This window comes from Lissotriton vulgaris, chromosome 10 (assembly GCF_964263255.1).
Source record: "Lissotriton vulgaris chromosome 10, aLisVul1.2, whole genome shotgun sequence".
Taxonomy (NCBI): Eukaryota; Metazoa; Chordata; class Amphibia; order Caudata; family Salamandridae; genus Lissotriton; species Lissotriton vulgaris.
The window spans coordinates 792,849,507-792,871,106 of NC_141698.1; the positions used below are offsets into that span (position 1 = coordinate 792,849,507).

Here is a 21,600-nt window from a genome sequence, read left to right on the forward strand (position 1 = left end):
CGCCATCGTCCACAGAAACACCCTCAGAATATCGACCAGCACCGAAGACACCCCCAGCTCAGCTGAACATCTGCACTTCCAGATCCACATTGATCCCAACATCACCCTCAGAGGAACCCTCGTCTACAGACCCCCCCGGACTCCGGCCACAGTTCAGAACTCCATCACCGACATCGTCAGCTCGCACACCTTGGCCTCCACAGACTACATCCTTCTCAGAGACCTGAACTTCCAAATTGAGAACGCCAATGACAACAACTCCACCACCCTGCTCGTCAACCTCGTAAACCTCAGACTCAAACACCTCGTCACGACACCTACACACTCTGCCGGACACATGCTCGACCCCAACATCGCCGCCAACAACCACCTCACCTTCAGCCACACCACCGAACTCCACTGCACCGACCACCGCTGCATCCACTTCTCCTTCAAGAAAAACACCATGCACAACCAGCCGCAACAAATCCCCCACCGCAGCTGGAACAAGGTCACTGAAGACCAGCTAATCACCACCTTTGCCTGAGACCCACCAACCGACCACACCGACACCGACATAGCCGCCCGAAACCTCAGGCAGTGGATCAACGACTGCGCCAACACCCTCAGACCCCTCCGACAGCCAGGGACACCTCAGTCCCACCGCCCTCCAGCCACACCAACCTCCTGCTCTCCTGGAACCACGTCAACGACGAAGACACAATCAAAACCATGAACGCCATCCACTCCGACTCACCGTCAGATCCCTGCCCTTACTACAACTTCAACAAAGCGAGCTCCATCATCACACCCCAACTCCGGAAGATCTTTAACAGCTCTTTCGAGACCGCCACCTTCCCAGAGAGCTGGAAACACGCCGAGCTCAACGCCCTAGTCAAGAAACCCAAGGCAGATCCAAAGGACCTCAAGAACTTCTGGCCCATCTCCCTGCTCCCGTTCCCAGAGAAAGTCATCAAGAAGATCATCAACAGACAATTGACCTGCTTCCTTGAAGAGAACAACACCCTGGACTCAACCCAATCTGGATTCCGCAGCAAGCACAGCACCGAAACCGCCCTCATCACCGCCATCGACGACATCAGGACCCTGCTGGACAACAGCAAAACTACGGCCCTCATCCTCCTAGACATCTCGGCCGCCTTCAACACCGTCTGCCACCACACCCTAAGCACACACCTCCACAACGCAGAAATCTGTGACAAAGCCCTGGACTGGATCACCTCCTTCCTCACTGACAGAACACAAAGAGTCCGCCTCCCTCCATTTCGATCCAAAGCCACCAAGATCAACTGCAGCGTACCCCAAGTATCATCCCTCAGCCCAACCCTTTTCAACATCTACATGACACCACTCACCAACATCGTCCGATCACATGACCTCAAGATCATCTCATACGCCATCGACAACACCCTGCTGATCCTCTCCCTCACCAACAACCCTGCCACCGCCAAACCAACTTCCATGAATGAATGAAGGCCGTTGCCGTATGGATAAGGAAGAGTCGCCTGAAACTGAACTCGGACAAGACAGAGGTCCTCATCCTGGGCTCCACCCCCCCCCCCCCCCACCCCCCGACTGGGACGACTCCTGGGGTGACCAGCCTTGCTGGGAGCTGCACTAACACCCGTCGACCACGCACGCAACCTGGGGTTCATCCTGGACTCAGTACTGTCAATGACCCAGCAAGTCAACGCAGTCTCCTCCTCCTGCTTCAACACCCTCTGCATGCTTCGCAAGATCTACAGATGGATCCCCATCGGAACCAGAAAGTCGGTCACCCAGTCCCTCGTCACCAGCAGGCTGGACTATGGCAACGCCATCTACGTGGGAATCACGGCCAAACTCCAGAAAAGACTTAAACGCATACAGAACGCCCGCACACACCTCATCCTCAACATCCCCTGCCACAGGCACATCACTGCCCACCTGAGGGACCTGCACTGGCTCTCCGTCAAGAAGAGGATCACCTTCAAGCTCCTCACCCACGCGCACAAAGCACTCCATGAAGCCGGATCAGCATACCTCAATAAACGACTCACCTATACCCCCAACCACCCGTTTCGCTCCGGTGACCTCGCCCCTACCACCGTTCAACGCATCCACTGAACGACCACTGGCGGCAGATCTTTCTCCTACCTCGCCGCCAAGACATGGAACACCCTCCCCATCCACCTTCGCCAGACCCAGGACCTGCTGACCTTCAGGAGACTTCTCAAGACCTGGCTGTTTGAGCAGTAGCAAATCACCCCCCCTTCCCCTTAGCGCCTTGAGACCCTCGTGGGTGAATAGTATGCTCTACAAATGTCTGATTGATTGATTGGTTGGTCAGGTTAGGGGTTCATATGGGGCACTGTGAGCTAGCTAGGAGTTATGCCATGTACTCTGATGATATGTGTGGATCTAGTCCCCATATTCTGACAGATACTATGTCCAGATACACAGTCTTACTTAATTTGTAGGAACTGTATGACATGGCACTACCAGCATTCTAGGTCGGGTACTTTTTTAATGGGTCTCTTGAGTAGTTCTTGGTGTGCCCATAGACCCTATTCACCTTATAAGGAAACTTCAGTGGTGTTAGGGATCAACCTCCTCAGCTAAATAGAAAACCCCTATTTATGTGTGTAGGTTATTCACGTTTAAACCATTCAAAAGTATCACCCTACTATAGTATTTTCCTTTCCTTTTCATTTCTTTGAATTCCATCCATTAAATATGGGGCAAGCATCAATTATTCCTATTAATTGCAGACAAGCTGTAATAACAATTTTTACAATAACAAGGGCTACCTCTTACAGGGGGAGATGTTATCTTTGTAGTTGAAACCCATGAAGCATATAAAACTATTCATAGGGCTCTTTTTCTTCAGGAAATCCCAATACACAAACGTTTCATTCATACACTCCAGCTGCAATACCTGATCAATATAGGGCATACAAAGATTTAGACATGCCATTAACATTTCAGGAACAACAAAATTGGTCCCAAGGTGCCTTACCACATCCCCTCAGCTGTGAGAGAGTGACCTGGCCAGTACTAGGCAGCCACACGCCATTTTCAATATTAATACAATTAAATGTTATAATCCTTTCATGTTCTTTACACAGGTCTACTTAGAATGTCAACATTTAACATGGTTTGTTATGATAACAATTAACTGCAACTCCAGCAATGTCAGCTCAAACTGTGGAGCCACATTTAGCCATGCCTGTACTTATCCCAGTAACTATCGATGCAATTATGGGTAAAGGTTCTGCCAGATGGGAGGAAATTGTGTTCTGGATTGCACAAAAAACAAGCCAACTTGAATCAACGTGACCCCAAAACGAACACAGGATTCTCACAATGTTCTTAACATTAGGGGTGGTTCCCCCAGTGGATGAATTTGTCAACTGGGGCACAGTCTTTGCTGCAATATATACCATGACACATGGTACACCATCTATCGCTGTTTTGCCTGAGGCGCTAAAACAAATTCAAAATGAATACATGCCTGTCCCACCTCTGGATTTTGGGATTACATTAATAGGCAATTATGCGACAATTGCCTCAATTATTTTAGGTAACATAAAAGGGGGGCAACAGCATTGGCAGCACACCAGCACCTCAGACAGGTTCCCGCTGCAGACCAAGAGTACGAGATAGCAAAGATTATTGCTGAAATCTATACATCTGTAGGTTGAAATAAGTTAGGAGCCAGATCAAACAAGCCACAGCTTAAGAGAATTTCTGACAATGATAACACCAAACAGGCACCTAAGTCTTCTAAAAATGCTGGGACAAATAGAAAAACAATATAAAAACAAAAACGCAGGGTGGTTCTCTACAACCGGAGCCCACTGAAAAGCGATATAATCTATGTTACAGTGATTCAATTAAATAGCCCAATAGGTATCAGTATACTGATACTCATCCTTCTCATTCCCTACAAGAATTACCAGACACATGCTCGGATAGATGGGGACATCTGGAGCACAGGCATGAAGAGTATGTGGAACCGAGAAAGGACTCACAACGCTCATCTAACATCATCATAAAAAAGGAAGATAAACTTCCACAAAAAAAGCCCAATTCAAAAAGAAAAAAGTGGCATGTATCCCACTAAATATGCCACACATATTGAGGACATTACTTCAGAACAAGACATGGAAACTAACACTGTTAAGCAGCGCAGCAGTGGTCACAATAGTTTGCCAGAATCTTCAAGAGTTTGTGGTTGCAAGAGCAACTAATGAATTTATTCAAATTGAAACATCAGATCAGCAGGTTAGGCCTCTCGACCGACTGGATGATTTGGATATCCAAATAGAGGGTGACATACCACATACTATTAAAGTCATTTTCGCTGAAAAGTCGACCGACAATTCTGACATTCTAAGTAGATTGGCCACCTGAGACTGTTAGGAAAGGCCCACAAGGGAAAGATATAATTATACCATCTGTCTCTGCCCTTGTTCCTGAAGTTGCCAAACAAGCGTGTGCCATGGATTGGGCCCTTGCACAGGCCCCGGCATTTTACCGCAATTATGTATGCTAGGATAAAGACTCAAAATATCACATTATACTTATAAGGTCCAGCTCGCAAGTGCAACCACAATACCCAATTAGACATGAAGCTAAATGCCCAGTTAGAGAAAATTCTTACACAACTAGAACTAGAATATCAATGTGTTACTGACCCTTGCATTTCACCAATGAATAATCCTTTGCTTCCGGTAGCAAAATCAGATCATTCATACTGCTTAGTCTTAGACTACTGACATTTAAACAGTCATGCATGCACTTTTGTAATACAAAATTCACATAGCGTAGCACTAATGAACAACGAAGTGCACATCAAATACAAAACTAATTTGGACAATTCAAATGGCTTCATCTGCCAAAACACAGCATTAGAGGGGCCTTGCAGTAAAGATGTCTAACTTTGAGAGTCATTCATTAGATACAGCCTTCAAGCTTGCTCTGCAGGAGCATTCTGAGTATTCACCTACACTTGTTACATAAATTTCTTGAAATTATGCCATTACTCCATGTTGTATATTTACACTACTGTTCACAGCAAGGAACAACGATCCCAACCAAAAAGTGAAAGGCTTTTGTTCACAGCACTTGTGTTTGTCGCACTTTTTTAATTGGAAGATGCGACCTTGCATCAAAAACTGAAGACAGCTTACATTTTTCACTCAAAATAAAGAGACTGACTTACATTTAGTGTAATTATGCATAATTGTACAGAAATTATGCAAATTTCCCACCCCCAATCACTAGTCCAAAAGTAGAAATCATGTCTGGGTAAAGGCACAACAAATATCTATCTCTGGAGAGGTCTTTGGTGCCCAAGAAGTTTGAATTCTCTCCTCTCAGAGCTTTTTGTGTAAAAACCAAAGTCTTCGGCAAGACCGCTTCCAATGGCTATCCGGCTTTCAGAAGACTTCAGTGGATACAGGCCCAGTTGCAGATTACAACTTCCATTTCAGAGACGGAGTCTGAAGGTAAAATCTTTGATCAGAATGACCTGCTTGGAGTATCCGACCTCAACTCCATAGCCGTCGACGTGAAATTGTGCCTAGGCATAGTAAACTGGAAACAGTCACTTCTGATTGGCACTTTACTCTTTCTTTGTGCTTTTTGCTCAAAAACTTAAAACATTCATATCTGCAATTCCCTTTTCAGATTTTGACAGTTTTCTTACTAAATTATTCTTTCCTTTCAAAAATTGGTTGTGGGATTTTTTTAAATATGTTTTGACTTTTTAATTGCCTTTGTATTACTAAATGTAAGACATACTTGTTCTTAAGTTAATCCTGTTTGCTCTGTGTCAAAGCAACCAGGAGTTGAACCCAAGTTCATTTATTGAAGTTGTGTGTTGGGCCTAAAATCTAGTTCTGTGTAAAAGGGATGTGATTGAATATGTGTGTGCTGTGAAATAATACCTGTCTAATGTGTACATTGTGGCTTTCTTTTTTTGTGCTGAATAAATTCACATATTTCTGACGTAACCAACACAAAAATAAACTTTGACAATTTAGGAAATCCTTTACTGTTTATACCTTAGGACACAACCTTCTTGATTGCCATTCTCATTATTTGACTCCCACAATCATTTATTCATTCCATATCTTGACCTTATGCATTCCACCAAAGTAGAACACACATAGGCATAAGTTAGGCTCATGGATAAGTAGGCATGGCACAACCAGCTGCAAGACTTTAGGGAGAAGATACAGTGCTGGATAGTAGCCCATTAGATTTCTGTCTACAATACAACATCATAGGAGTTTTGGTGGCTGAAATCAATCTCATCTTGGATGCTGCTAATGTAGAAGATTGCATCAGGGCCCCTGCACCCGGCTCAATCTGGGTTTAGATCATCTTTTAGCACCGAGACGGTGCTTGTTGAGGTCTCGGAGGCCATCAAAGAATGCCTAGATGGGGGCAGCAGAGCGGCTCTGATTTTATTGGACCTCTCTGCCGCGTTCGATACGGTGCCCCATCTCCAGTTTCTCTCCAGGTTGTCGGACATCGGCATCGCAGACACAGCATTAAGATGGGTGGAATCTTTTCTTAAAGATCGCTTCCAACAAGTAAGTCCATTCCACTCATCTGACAACAAAGTGGAAACTGGGGTCCCTCAGGGCTCAACACTTAGCCCCCTGCTCTTTAATATATATATGACTTCCCTGATCTTCCTGGCAGAAAGTTTGGGTGCCAAAATCATGGCCTACGCCGATGACACCCAACTTTTCTTTACCTGGAAAGGTAACGATCTACAGACTGGGAAAGCTCAGCACTGTCTGTCGTCTGTATTTGCCTGGCTGGCCCAGGCCAGCCTGAAATGTAATGAGGAGAAATCCAAAATACTTCTTTACAGACAATTCCCGACAGCCTTTAAAGAATCATTATGGCCCACAAGTTCTCCTTGTCCAACTGGTGACTGTGGGATAGCCAAGAACTTAGGGATTTAGTTTGGGGCTGATATGTGCTTCCGAGAACAGATCAAAAGATTAGCGGGAACGTGTTTTGGCACCCTTACAACCCTAAGGAAATTCTTCCCTCTCCTCCCTAGAGCAGCTAAAGAGGCTGTGGCCAGGGCTCTCATACTTTCGCGATTGGCTTATGCCAATGCTTTGTATGTTGGTTCCCCAGCGTTTCTTTTAGGGAAACTGCAGGTGGTACAAAATGCGGCGGTTAGGCTCCTTTTTGACATCCCTAGGAGACTAAGTGTTCGCAAACAACTATGCGAACATCATTGGCTTCCGGTGACCCAAAGAGTATGTTATAAGGCCTTAGTCCTGACTCACAAAGCTCTCCATGGACCCTGTCCAGCCTACTTGAGGGCCAGGTTTAAACTCTACCAGCCACCGCGACAATTACGCTCGGCTGCACTTAGAAACCTGGTTGTCCCTAGGTTTCGGAAAACTCGCCTCGGGGGCAAATCCTTGGCGGTCAGAGCAGCCATTATGTGGAACAGCCTGCCAAACCAATTACGGCATACAACGGATCTGGCCATTTTTAAAAAACTACTTAAAACACATCTGTTTAAACAAGCTTTCTAGACTACTGTTGTACGCTCCCATTGTTTCCTCTATGCGCCAGGATAGTCTCGACTAACAGTGCGCGATACAAATCAGCCTATAACATAACATAACATAACATAACGTCACAATCTTTTGGACTTAACTTCCACCTTCACCACTATGAATTTTACGTTTCAACCTGGAAGGAATGACTTGGTACGCTGACCCTTCTCAGGTTTGAATCATGCTTAACAGAATGGGTAGGATTGGGAGGTTACTTTTCCGAACAAATTCAGTGGATTATGGGGTTTCACAAGCCGATTGATTGTCACTTCTATTGGATATCTGCCTTAGAATACTTATGACATTGCTAACATCCAGAGGAATCCATTTCCCCTTAAACTCCAGTGACAGATATAGCTGCTTCTTGGTTGGCAGCAGAAGTTCTTGGGCTTTACCTAAAATAAAGACCTATCCCTTGAGCCTTCATATTACATAGTGGCACAGTAAGTCTTTTTCACCTTTGGCCACTTAAATTTATACTCCCTTTCATTGATAAGGAACAAGACCAGATAGCAATGGATTTACGTCTACATGGGAAGCTAGGTTATGGAATTCATCTATATTGAGGGCTGCCAGCCTTTTAGAAGGTGTGATTACAAGACATTCACAATATGACAACCTGTCTCCATTTGGGGATTAGAATATATGTAAGCATCAGTAAATTATAAAATCCTTATAAAAGATACATGGGAGTATTTTTGCCCAAATATGATGAAGCTCTAATATATAATACAATGTTGTCAAATCGTTTTGAAAACAATGATGTGGTCGAAGAATAAAATTAAATTGAAGTGTAAGTAACAAGTTATGCATTGCACTCAGACAAATATTTAGCATTCTCTGCATTTAAAAAATACTCACTTGAAGAATTACCCAGTGACCTTCCTTCGCAGCTTTTTGTAGAGCCTCTTCTGCAACTACTTCTTGACCTTGCCCAAGAGATATATTATGGAATTTTCCAGATTCAATTGTGAAACCAAGTCGCTTGCCTAGGAAGATAGAGTGATTTCATTTATTTAAAAACTACAAATTACATACTTTATACTACTACCATAATATGTATTGTCTGAAAGTTTTACAATTGCTTAATGCGACTCCATGTAGAAGGTGTGATAGACAATTATTCCCGGTTTTCTTGAATACCAAATGTGTGGGCACACATTTCTCCCCCACAGAATGCCTGAGGGGTTTTCTCTCTTTTGCAAAGGTGTATTACTAATACAAACAAGTGATTACTTTTGCTCTTCTGCCTGCAACATGTATCAACATGGGAATAGTAGCAAATAGTGTTTGGGAATTGCACTAATTGTGAGCTACTTGAGATGGTGCACAATATTAACATGGCCCTAAACCCAACTTTTAGGAGGCATGGTGTAGGGTGCCAAGGATCCTCCCCATTCCACACAGTAAAAAGTGGAATTATACACTGCATCCACAAAAAAGATTAATGTTTGGCCCATTCGGGATACTATATAAGAACCAATTAATCTTTGAGGTTTAGAGCGGTGTGTTCTATCAATTACTATATTTTTCCAAGATATGTAGATTTATTCACAATTTTAGGTTGAAAATTGGATTATGGTCAATTGTAAACAATGACTAATTCAGATACATTTTTTTTGCTTTATTAATACAAATATAATCCTATTATTCACAATATTAGTGTTTCCTTCCATGTAAGCTGATTTAGTTAATATCAGAAATGCTGGTGTTTGGTCCAATTGTTCTTGCAACATAAGGGCTGGTCTAAATTCAGTCTGCTACATACGTCACTGAACAGTAGTTTATATGTTTTGTTCAAATAAATATTTGTCTGAAAAATAGATGTGACTAAGTTGTGTTTCAATATATGAAAATTACATTTTCCTTAAAGGTGTGGTATTTTTTTTTCTCTTGTAGAAATCCACTATTGTTTTTATTAAACTTACCTGATCTCAAATTCCTACTAAAATAAAATACATTTTTCCATTTGTTTGGACTCCCGTCTCTGCTTGAGCCGCTGATAGATCATGTCACAGCACGTATTTTTCTGCAACTATGGGAAGTATGTCAGATAGACTGATCACGATTTGTTCTATGAATGGTTGAGGTGTTTTTTCTTCAAGAATCTTGTCGCCGACTGCCATTATCCGCTTCATTCACCACTTCATTCCTCTGTTGTTTTTAATACCTCTAGCCAATCTTTGGTCTCGTCCACTACTGAAAAAGAATAACTACCACAAAAACCCCAATTTCCCCAAATAGGATGAGCTATGTTACTCTTCAGTTGACTATGTTGTGAAGGGAATCTGGTTGATCCCTGCTCCCTGCAGTTCCAGACTCACCAATCAACAATTATTGCAAAGGTGACTATAGTGGCATATATTTTGCTTTATTTTCATGAAAATGATGCACACTTCAGACTAGTGACTTTTTGGGGATTTAATTGCTGACCAGAAGCCACTTATTTCCAAGTAGAGTGTGAAAAACAAATTTTGTGTACGGGATACAGTTGGGAGGAATGGGCTTAAAATTGCTGTGTGACCTCGGATACCAGGATGTATCCATAGCCACCGGTCAATATGTGTGAAATATGATAGCATCTCAAGCTATGCTTTTTTCCTCCCAGTGTTTTAAGGTAACGGTTGGCTAGCCCTCGACTGGTAGAGGGGTGATTTGGCCAAGTAAGCTATGGGTCGCAGCTGCTGGTTATTTTGTTTATCTTTCTTTAAAAATGTTTTTAATACGTGCTCGACAGTTCCGAAGATCTAACTGAGTCCTGCTCATTTTAAGAGAATGATTTGGCAAGCCCTGGTGCAAGAAGGGGAATTAGATTGTTTAAGAGAATCTGTGTGATTGTAATAAGTTGCTATGCCGGCTGCACTTTACAATGTTGTATCTCAGCAAAATGAGCTGCAAGTCAATGGTTAATTCGTAATCTTGTGTCCTTCTAATGGATTGTTAATATATTTGGGACTTCGGGTTGTAGACCATTCGGCTGTGTTTTAGCATTTGGAAATTTTAAGTGTTTATATGACTAAGCAAAAGTTATGTTTTTAGCAGTTCCTTAAGTGCCAAGTGTCTACAGCCTCATTTGCAACTGTTATCTGATTCCTGGAGTGGAATATATTTAATTTGTAATTTAAATTAGGTCAATGTTTTTATATTCATGGCCAGCACATTGATACTATGAACATCTGCCTGAGAATCCATAATTTTTTGTGGTTGCATTTCAGTGACTGCAATGCATTAAAGAGCCATATAATCTCACACTCAAGGCGCAGTGTCTTCAGCTCAAACAGAAATGCCACTTACCTGCTGAGCTAACAGCAGTGATACCGTGCAAAGTCCAACCTTTAATAAAAGCAATGATCCCAAGGACCACAGCAATTTTTGAACCCAGAATGACCTAATCAAGTGCATTATTTAAAATAATAAATCATAGATGAACAGGGAGTGTCAAATAACCTGAAACAGTTCATAAAGTTGTAAAATGCTTTTAGTTTTGAAAAAGACCAATACATTTTGAGATGTAAAGTGCTGCAAAAATAACCAGCATAACAATGCCTTATCCCTTGGGCACACAGTTAGTCCATGTGGGCAAAATACAATTTGAGAAACCCTAGGGAGAGTTTTACCTGAAATGTTTATCAAGTTAGAGCTGTCTGCTATTACTTTGTTTCACCTTGGGACCCACTGTCTCAGTTCCAGAAAATGCTTAAAGAGGTATATATGGTGTCACTTTCAGATGTTGGCTGTACAGCAGCCCTCTCACCATGTTCCTCATGTTCCAAATGCTCAATTGGCAGCTGTTTTAGAATGTTTTGCAGTAGAACTGCAACCACTTATCAGCATGTCTGTAAAGCTTCTCATCAGAAGCAGCTTACGAATTTAGTGATTTTCATAAGATTGCTATCAAGCTCATAGATTTCAGACTCATGGAATACATCGGCACAAATTTGGACTTCAAGTGCCTTGTGGAGGTGCAATGCAACACTATAATCAGAATCATGCACAAACATCTGAAACAACTTTTTTCTTTTCTTCTTTATTGGCATTTAGATTATCATGTGCATAGTTACACTGAAAGATATTTGAATATATAGTACAATTGATACCAGTCATATTGCCCAAGAACAAAAAAGAACAAAAAATATAACTTAGAGTAACATGTAGGGACGAATAGCAGCATCAGTCCATATTACACAGTTGAATCACCAGGTTTATAAGTTTAGGTCCATGGCATATAGGTTGAATCGCCGACACACGTTGTAGTTCTTAACAACAGTGAGTTAAAGATGCGTACCTTAATGTAATGAGGTAAGTGTGTGTGGGATCATATGTGTTATTGCAGGGAGCTGTCTACTCGTCTGTTTGTCGTCCGGGCAGCGCAGGTGAGCAAAAGGGCCTCTTGGTTATAGGCGCGTAGCCCAGTGAGGAAGGGGCTCCATTTATCTCTGGGTCTGGAGGCTATGGGCATCATTTTTCAGAAGGTGGACAGTTGCTCCTGACAAAATGTGATATCAAGAATCCAAGCTTTGACTGAGACAGCACCAGGTCTGCCCCATTTCATTGCCACCCCCATTTCTCCAATAGCAGCAACAAAGCAAGCAGTCGACTGATTTCGATTGGGGTGTCTTTTACATACCTCAGTAATTCTAAGAGGGTTGTGGGGACCAACTGAATAACCAGGAATTCACTTATTTGGGGGAAGACTTCTTCCCAGTAGGTAGTAATAGTGGGACATTCCCAAGCTAATTGAAGGAAGGGTGCATGTTTGGTGTGACATCTCCAGCATTTGGTGTCTGCACATATGTCCATGTGGTGTAGTTGCTAAGTGTTCTGTAGTAGCGGTTAAGAAATTTGACGTGAATCAGTCTGAGTTTGTAGTTGGGGGATGTTGGACCTGCGATGGGCAAGCCCAGCACAAAGGGGGTAGCTTGGCTCAAGTGTCAAGGCAAGTGAAGGCTGTCGTGTTAAGCCGGCTTTGACCCAATAATATCTCCTTGTACAACCACCAAAAAGAAGGACACCACACCACTGTTGTAGAAAAATACGATTCCTTTATGTAAAAATTCTCTGTTGTGAATGGGGATCAATTAGGAAAGCACATTTACATTTCTTTTGGGTCACAATTTGCTGGGTTTCAATTTTGGAATAGATTCAATAAATAAGCTTAGGAGTACAGTTCATCGATAAATGGAATGAATATCAGGAATAAATATTGTCAATAAATAGAATACATATCGAGAATAAATATCTTCAATAAATAGCATAAATATCACTTTCTGTATAGCAGAATAAATACTGGTTCAGTTACAAGAACATCTACAGGTTCATTCTGGTATCGCTGCCACCAATTAAATACTTCAGGAACACTACATTTGCAAATACATTTCGGGTTGGAAAGATTACTCTTACAGTTTATGACGTTTTCACCATTAATGTACACAGGCTTCTCTGGGCACAACAGGGAGTGCTGGAACTCTTTAAGAATCACACGGGGTTATGCGCGTATATCTAAAAGGTAAGGAAAGACAGTGAACACTTCATTTACACTCGGCTGCCACCGGGTTGAGATCTCTGTTTGCCGGTGGGGGTCTAAGCGCGCCTAGGGGTTTCTGTCACCGCTAGCACTCAGGCGGCACCAGTTCCAAGTCTTCAGACTGCCGAACGGGGCTGCCGAAGAGGTCACACAATCTTCGCGCTCAGTCAAATAAATGCCGGTTCACAGTTCCTTTATAACAGCGCTTCCCACCTGAAGAAACGGGCCCACCTCACATCGCTGCAATCGAAAAGCGATTCAGTTGGGTTCAGCACTTCTCTCGCCAGCGACTGGGGAGGGGCAGAGACAGTAGTCTCGCCCAACGAAGGCCGGCCTTTCCCCGCCCCGGCGCACCACCTCACCTCAGTCTGCGCAGGAAGCACTCTACGCCGGTGGAGCTCGGAGACGTCCGAGCTCCTCGCTGGAGGCGCCTGTCACACAAGGGGCACAGAAGACGCTCGCGGTCGCGGCAAACTTGCTCTCGCCTCGCGACCCGAGTCAGTCGTAATTCACCACCGGGGGGGCGGGGAGGCACATGAACATCGGCCACAGTCTCTTGGGGGCAACGAGGCACTCGCTGGGCAGGCGCTGTAAGCGCAAGGTCACCGCACACACAGCTGACTGGAACGCCAGTCAGGATCCACGCCAGTGACTCTTGCTTGCTCTACTGCCCGCGCTACCAGCTGCCTCAGGGGTCAACAGGGCAGGTGTCAATCTTGTGTCAAGTCTGGAATCTCCTTCTTCACCTAGATCTGGAACATCATTATCCTATCTAGTCTTTTGGTCATCTAAAATGGCCACCAGGGACTGGACCTTATATAGCCAGTGCCCTGAGGTGCTGGCTTGTGCCAGTAGGTTCTAGAACCTTCTTTGGGTTAGGCCAATGACATGGCACTTCTGGGGTATTTGGGACCCTAACAGCCACCATACTGGGGTTCTATAGCAGCCATTTTGTGTACCTGAGGGAAATAAGGTAATTCCTGTCAGGAATGTGCGCCAAATAAAAGGGCGCCAAAACCTTGAAAGGTCAAGGTTCATGGAGGCTCCAAAGGGAGTCACTCACATGAGGGAAATGGATGGCCACCATTTTGAGGTCATTCATTCAGGTTGCCAATCCCAGTCTATAATGTCACAGGTTTCACTAGGTGTCTTGTAAATAGTTGCCAAAAACCTTGTGAACAACTGGGCGTCAAGGAACATCTAGCCCCATGAAACAGCACACAAAAGGTCCTGGTAGACAAAGAAAAGCGACAAATTTTAGGAAGTACAGGGGAACAAAAGAAATCATAGTGGTGAGGGGACTCTCACAAGCAGACGGGTCTAACACGCGTCCCCCCCAGCTGAAAGTGGGGAGAGCTACCCAACCCCTTGGGAGTTCTCAACACTAAGGCGGAAATACCTGGAGAGACCGTCTGCATTGGCGTGGCCAACTCCGGGCCGGTGTTCCACCCGAAAGTCCATTCCCTGTAGGGAGATAGACCACCTCAACAGTTTGGGGTTTTCCCCCTTGTAGGAAGGGGGAGTCTCTAGTTGGCGCAGTGCAACACTAGCGACAAGCAGGGACTCTCCTCTTCCTCGTCAGGGCTGAGGGTTACCTTCCAGACAACCTCTGCTTACCCTCTAGGTAGTGTGGCTTAAGCAGTCGCAGGCTAATCTTTGGGGCATATAGGTTAAACACTTGCAATAGTACACCTTTACAACCAACCCACCACACAACGAGACCAGACTGTATTCTGTAAAAATATATATCTTTATATAGATTTTAAGCAGGCTTGTGAATACAGTCAACGTACTTTACGATAACGGTTGCAAGTTACTCAGTTCAGGTTACCACAGTTCTTTATAGCAGTTTTAAGCGTTCTCTTAGGGCCCTCAGGCCGGTGTCAACCAAAGTTCTTGGAGAGCAGGCGGCTTCCAGGGGATCTGTCCCACGTCGCGTTGCCTTCCCGGGGTCGCTGTTCGTTGCGGCTCTCAGCCGAGCAGTTCACGGGTCATCCGGGGCAGCGGTGTTCTGTGGCGGCAGGGTCCTCTCCTCGTCGTCCGCTCCGACCCTGGAGGCGGCGGCTGTGCGGTGGCGGCAAGTGGCAGTACGGTCCCCAAGTGCAGGACGTACCCAGCCAAGTGCCGGTGCAGCTGTGCGCTCACAGCTGGGCTGTCGGGCAGGCTACCGACCTTGCGGATTCTCACAGGGCAACTGTCCGTCTTTGCAGGTGAGTGGCTGCTCGTTGCGCAGTCAACTCGAGAGCTCGGACCGGACGGGTCCTCCTTTGCTTTGCTCTCGGGCTCCCGGTGCAGTTGCGGTCACGGTGTTCGGGCCAGCGGCGGCTGGTCCTCACTTTGCTTTCGCTGTTGCTTTGGGCCCCGGTCACGGTGGTCAGGTGGATGTCGTTGCCTTGGAGGAGATTCCTCCGTCGGTACTGCAGCGATGGCCAGCACCCGCAGTCGCTTTCTTTCAGGGGGTAGCGCCCACTGGTCCTGGGGCGCTGGTCAGGGGGCAAGTTCAGTTGCAAGCCCTTGGAGATCTCTTTAGCAGAGTTTGGCACAAAGTAAAGCAAAAGTCTTCTCGTAGTCTTTTCTTCTTCCTCTCCTTCGGCAGCAAGGCACCAGACACAGGCAAGAGTCAGCACCCTTCCTTGTCTCTCACGGTCCTTCTCGTCGGGCAGAGTCCTTCTGTGGCCCAAACAGGATCTAATTCTCAAGGAGCAGGGCTCCTTCTTTTATAGGCCAATTCTTTTGTTCTTGCAGGCCGGGGGGGCCTTTGCATAGCCACTCTCAGCCCTTGAGTACCCTGGCGGGTGTACTCCGGCTTCTGCTTTCAGTGTGAGGGGCAGGCGCATCAGACGCCCCACAGGAGGTGGAGCCAGCATTGTGCGGACAGGGGCGGCCAGAGTACCTTGTTGATGGGGGCTTCGCCCTTCCTGGGCCAGGTGCCGGCCGAGTCATCCGCCGCTCCCCAGGAGGGTGGAGCCAGCATTGTGGTGGCCGAGCACAGCTACAGTTCGAGTCAAGAGGCACTCCTACCTCCCACTAAGGTGTAATCTGCGCATTCACCACCTGTCATCCCTCCAGCCCTGTCACTCACACGTCCCAGACAGTCAGATACACATACCAGCAGAGGCGGACTGAAATGGTTAAGCAAGCAAATGCTAACTTTCTAAAAGTAGCATTTGCAAACCCAGGATACTAAAATAAACTTTACTAAAAGAAATATTTTATCATCCTGAGTTCAGGCATACTAAACATGACTCGCCACCATGCTCCTTGAGCCGGCTGGGATTATAGGGTGTAATAATTCCAGCAGCTCAGTCTGGCCTAATGGAGCAGGTAGCCTTCAATAGTGAAATACGGTCTTGGTTGTAAGTCACTACTAGGACATGCCACACACATCAGGGCTTGTCCTACCTTACACCTACAACGCACCCTGCCCGCAGGCCTACCATAGGGGTGACTAATATGTAGTCAAGGGAAGGTTCGAGGCTGGCAAGTGGGTGCACTTGCCCAGCTAGCGTGACAGTACGAGACAGCACGCGGGTTCTGCGGTCGCAGTTCCCGGACACATCTTTACGGCTGCTTCGGTGGGTGGCGCAACCAGCGCTGCAGGCCCACCAGCAGTATTGGCATCTACAAGCCCCGGCACTCTCTAGTGCGCGTTACTAGGGACTAACAGTAAATCCAATGCACCAATCATGGATACCAATCGCATGTACAATTTACAGTAGGGAGAGCATATGCACTTTAGCACTGGTCAGCAGTGGTAAAGTGCCCAGAGTCACTAAACCAAACAAAAATAGGTCAGAGAAAGTATTGGAGGAAGGCAAAAAGTTTAGGGATGACCCTGCCAAGAGGCCCAGGTCCAACACCCCTTCATCTGCATGAGCCAGCGAAGGGGTCGGTGGTCTGTCTGAACAAGGAAGTGTGAACCAAACAAGTATGGTCGCAGCTTCTTCAGTGCCCAGACCACCGCAAAGGCTTCCCGTTCAATGGTACTCCACCTCTGTTCCCGGGGAAGCAGTCTCCGTGACAGAAAGACCACGGGTTGATCCAGACCCTCTTCATTGAGTTGCGATAACCCCGCCCCAATGCCTATGTCGGATGCATCTGTCTGGACAATGAATTCCTTCGTGAAGTCTGGAGCCTTCAAGATAGGAGCGTTACACAATGCTTGTTTCAGAGTGTCGAAGGCCCGCTGACAAGCCTCCGTCCAGATGACACTCCTGGGTTGCTTCTTGGCCGTGAGTTCAGTAAGGGATGCCACGATAGTGTCATACCCCTTCACAAACCGTCTGTAATAAACTGTGAGGCCCAGGAAGGCTCGGACCTCAGTCTGGGTCTTGGGGGGGTTTCCAGGCCATGATTGCCTCAATCTTCGCCTGAAGGGGCTGCACCTTTCCCCTGCCCACCAAGTGACCTAAGTACACTACCGACCCCTGTCCAATCTGACATTTGCTGGCCTTGATAGTCAAGCCAGCCCTTTCCAGGGTCTGGAGAACGGCCTGCAAATGCTGCAAGTGATCCTCCCAACCGCTACTGAAGACAGCTATGTCATCTAAGTAGGCAGCAGGAAGGACTCCATCCCGGTGAGGATCGTGTTCACCAACCGCTGAAAAGTGGCAGGAGCGTTCTTTTTTTTTTATTTTTATTTTTTTTTTGGAAAACCTTTATTTACCAAAACAAAGTACACCGCTATTCCGCCGTACATCCCGGAGGCCAGGCAGCATTGTGACTCAATTCGAAAACATGTACAAAACAAAAATTACAGGAGTAGTCAGGTTTAATTTTATGATATGAAGAAATCTAAAATAACGAGAGAAACCAACATAGCCAAGAAGAGAGGAGAGGGAAGGGAAGAAAGAAAAAGAGAGAAGAAAAACTACAAGGCTAAGGAGCATAAAAATGGCAAGGCACGTATCACGGGGAGAGGCGGGGTCGATACAGCATACAAGCATCAGGATACAAGACAATCATATGGACGGGGAGTAGAAAATCAGGATTAACCATGTGGAACCTAGGGAAGGGGGAGCTACGGAGAAAGGCGGATCTCCGGCTGAACCATCTCCGGGGGTGCACAAATGTCTCCTCTATACGAGTTCCAAGCACTCCAGATCAACCCCCACATCTTGGGCTTACCCCGGGCCATGTAAACAGTCTTCTCTCGGAGCATGCACCAATCCATATTGGTTTTCCAAAGATAACAGTGGGGGGAGTCGGAGCACCCCATCTCTGGGCGATGTCTCTCTTAGCTATCATATTGCCCAGGGTGACCCATCGGGTCTGAGCCGTATTATAGTCAGTCGGACCCCACACGTTCAACAGACAGCGCCGAGCCTCCGCATGCAGGGTCACACCAGTCACAACTCTCATTATCGCATGTACACGTTCCCAATATGAAGCAATGACTTGACACTCCCAGAGTATGTGCATAAAGGTGGCCGTTGCGCCACATCCTCTCCTGCAAAGGCCATCCTGGGAGAGTCCCATGTGAATTAATCTGGGGCCTGTGACATAGATCCTGTGGAGCACCTTCAACTGGACCAATCGCAGCCTGGCCGAGATGGCTACCTCCTTAGGGGAGGAGACCGCTGACTGCCATTCCTCATCATCCATCTCGATCCCGTCATTCACCCAGAGGTCTCGCAGTTTCACCAGTAGGTCCATTCGCACATTAATAAGTTTTTTATAGGTCAGGGAAATGGCACTGTCAGGCATATGGCCGTCCAACACCCTGTCCTCTAACGGGGATGATTCAGGAACCGTCTCTCCCACAGGCATAAAAGATATGAGTGCGTGTCGTAGCTGTGCGTATCAAAAGTATTCCGTGGTTTCCAGTTGGAACTCGGCATGTAGAGCAGTGAACGATTTGATTTCCCCCCTAGACAACATGTCTGCGACCTTGGAAATGCCAATGAGGTCCCACCGGTCAAACCCCTTGGAGTGCCACAGTTTCCCCAGCAGGTCAGAATCGTACAGGGGAGTAGCCATGGTGAGCCTACCCTGCCAGCCCAAAGTTTTGGTCACCACCCTCCACAAGTGCACCGCCGTCTTAGTGGGTCCAGTTAGTTTCTGGTCCAGAGATCTAGAATACAGCGCCCTATAGTACATCCCGTCATTCATGAGCCAGCGGTCCATGGCGTATCCCGGGTTGACTGCCGGTCCGTAGAAACTGTGGTTAATAGCCGCCAGCTGAGACGCCCAATAATAGCGGCGTATGTCCGGCAAGGCAATGCCCCCGTCGTACCACAGTATAGTCAATTTAGCAATAGAGATCCGCGGTCTGCCATCCCACAATAAGGTGCGCTGCAGGCTCTCAACCTCTCCGAAGTACTTGGACGGCACTGGGTCTTGTGTGTTCTGGAGCGCATAGAGAAACCTCGGCAGGGACATCATTTTAAACAATGCCGCGCGGCCCAACAGGGACAGCGGCAATCTCTTCCAACCCTCCACATCTCGCCGCAAGCGCGCCAGAGGGGGGAGTAAGTTGTTAGCATAACGTGTACGGGCATCCATGGAAATATAGATGCCCAAGTACTTGAATCCCTGTTGCGAGATCTGTATAGCGCAGCCTCTAGGGAAATGCGGAGTGTCCCCACACAACACATAGAGGTAGGACTTGGACCAATTGATGACCAGGCCCGAGTAGCCACCAAAAGTACCCAGTACATCGAATGCCATAATCAAAGACCGACAGGGAGAGGTGAGATAGAGAAGGATGTCGTCTGCATAAAGCGAAACGCGATCCTCAAAGCCCGGCGACCATTTGATACCAGCAATATCAGCATGCGTACGGATCCAAGCGGCCAACGGCTCAAGCGCTAAAGCAAAAAGGAGCGGTGACAGCGGACAACCCTGTCTAGTACCTCTGCGCAAGGCAAATGAGGCCGACAAACGACCGTTCACCGTCACGTTGGCCATCGGGGAAGAGTAAAGGAGCCGAACCCAACTAATGTAGTCAGGCCCAAACCCGAATTTAGCAAGCACCGCCCAGAGGTAATTCCACTCAAGCGAGTCAAACGCCATTGTTGCGTCAAGCGAGGCAAGCACAGTCGGTTCTGTGAGCATGTGAGCTCGCGCCATAACCGCGTGAAGCCTGCGGAGATTAAGGGCCGTGTTCCGATGTGGGATGAAACCAGACTGGTCCGGGTGAACCAAGTCCGCAATCACACCCACAAGCCGATTGGCTAGTAGCTTCGCCAGGATTTTAGGCTCGGCATTTAACAGAGAAATAGGACGGTATGACCGACATAGGTCTCGAGGCTTCCCCTCTTTGTGAATGACCACAATAGTGGCCAAACGTTGATCAAGCGGGAGCTCGCCGGCCTCTCGAGCCGCCAGGAACATATTCCTCAGGGGTGCAGCGACGGTGTCCGCCTTGAGTTTGTACAGCTCCACTGGGATACCATTGGGTCCCGGAGCTTTCCCAGAGCGCAGCGACCTTATCGCCAATGCAACTTCGTCTACCGTCATGCCGCGGTCCATGTCTTCGCGCTCAACATCCGACAAACAAGGGAGCTCAATCTCTTCCAAAAAGGAAGCCGAGTCCGATTCGGATAGAGTGGAGACAGACGTATAGACCGTCTCAAAATAGTCAGCAAATGCCGCGGCAATAGCAGTAGGGTCTGTGACGACCAGGCCGTCGTCGCCCAGGATCTCTGGTACAACTCGGGATGCCAGTTCCTTCTTGTCCAACCAGGCAAGTAGCTTACCCGCCTTGTCACCGGCGTCGTAGATCCTACCCTGCTGTTCCCTGCCCATCGCCTAAGCCACGTCAGTAGCAGTGGCGCCATACTCCGACTGCTTCAGGGCGAGAGCATGGAGCAATTCCGGCGTCGGTCCCAGTGCTAGCTGGGAATTCAGGTCAGCAATATCCGACTCCAGCCGCACCAAGTCCTCATCCCGTCTTCTACGCGCCTCGGCTATCAAGGAGAAGGCCTCTCCTCTAAGAACAGTCTTGAAGGCCTCCCAAAGAGAGACGGCCGAAGTTACTGAACCCGTATTTTCAGCAAAATACAGCTCAATAGACTTAGCAAGGAGGTCACGAGTCTTGGGGTTGTGAAAGTACCAGGGGTTGATAGGTGCCACCCTAGCTGCCGCCATTATGCCAAAGTCAAAAGACACCCAAACCGGAGAGTGGTCTGAAATACCCCTGGCCATGAGACGAGCACTAGAAACCGATTGCGCTTGAGCCGCGGGGGTCAGTATATAATCAATACGGGAGAGACTACCATGAGCCCCTGAATGGAAGGTGTATTGTCGCTGGGCGGGATGCAGGAGTCGCCAACAATCAACCATGCCCATGGTGTTCATGAAATCCGGGAGCCACGAATGCGCACTACGAAGATCTCTGGACGGGAAACGATCCAAAGCACCCGAAACCACAGAATTGAAGTCCCCACCCAGAATCAGCAGCCCCTCCGGGAGGCCCAAGATGGCGCCACTAAGGTCTTGGAAGGTGGCTGTCTGCAGCCCCGGGGGGATATAAACCTAAACCAATACCAGAGT

General features: G+C 47.0%; 1 protein-coding gene across 1 annotated transcript in view; it reads right to left on the bottom strand.

Annotated features, from left to right (window-relative positions):
• DNAH11 (dynein axonemal heavy chain 11) overlaps positions 1 to 21,600 on the bottom strand; it is a 3,435,931-nt gene that overhangs the window by 401,379 nt on the left and 3,012,952 nt on the right. Inside the window, exon 74 of the mRNA XM_086939827.1 lies at positions 8,442 to 8,569. Coding sequence (XP_086795953.1) covers positions 8,442 to 8,569 — 128 coding nt within the window. The remainder of the gene's footprint in view (positions 1 to 8,441; positions 8,570 to 21,600) is intronic.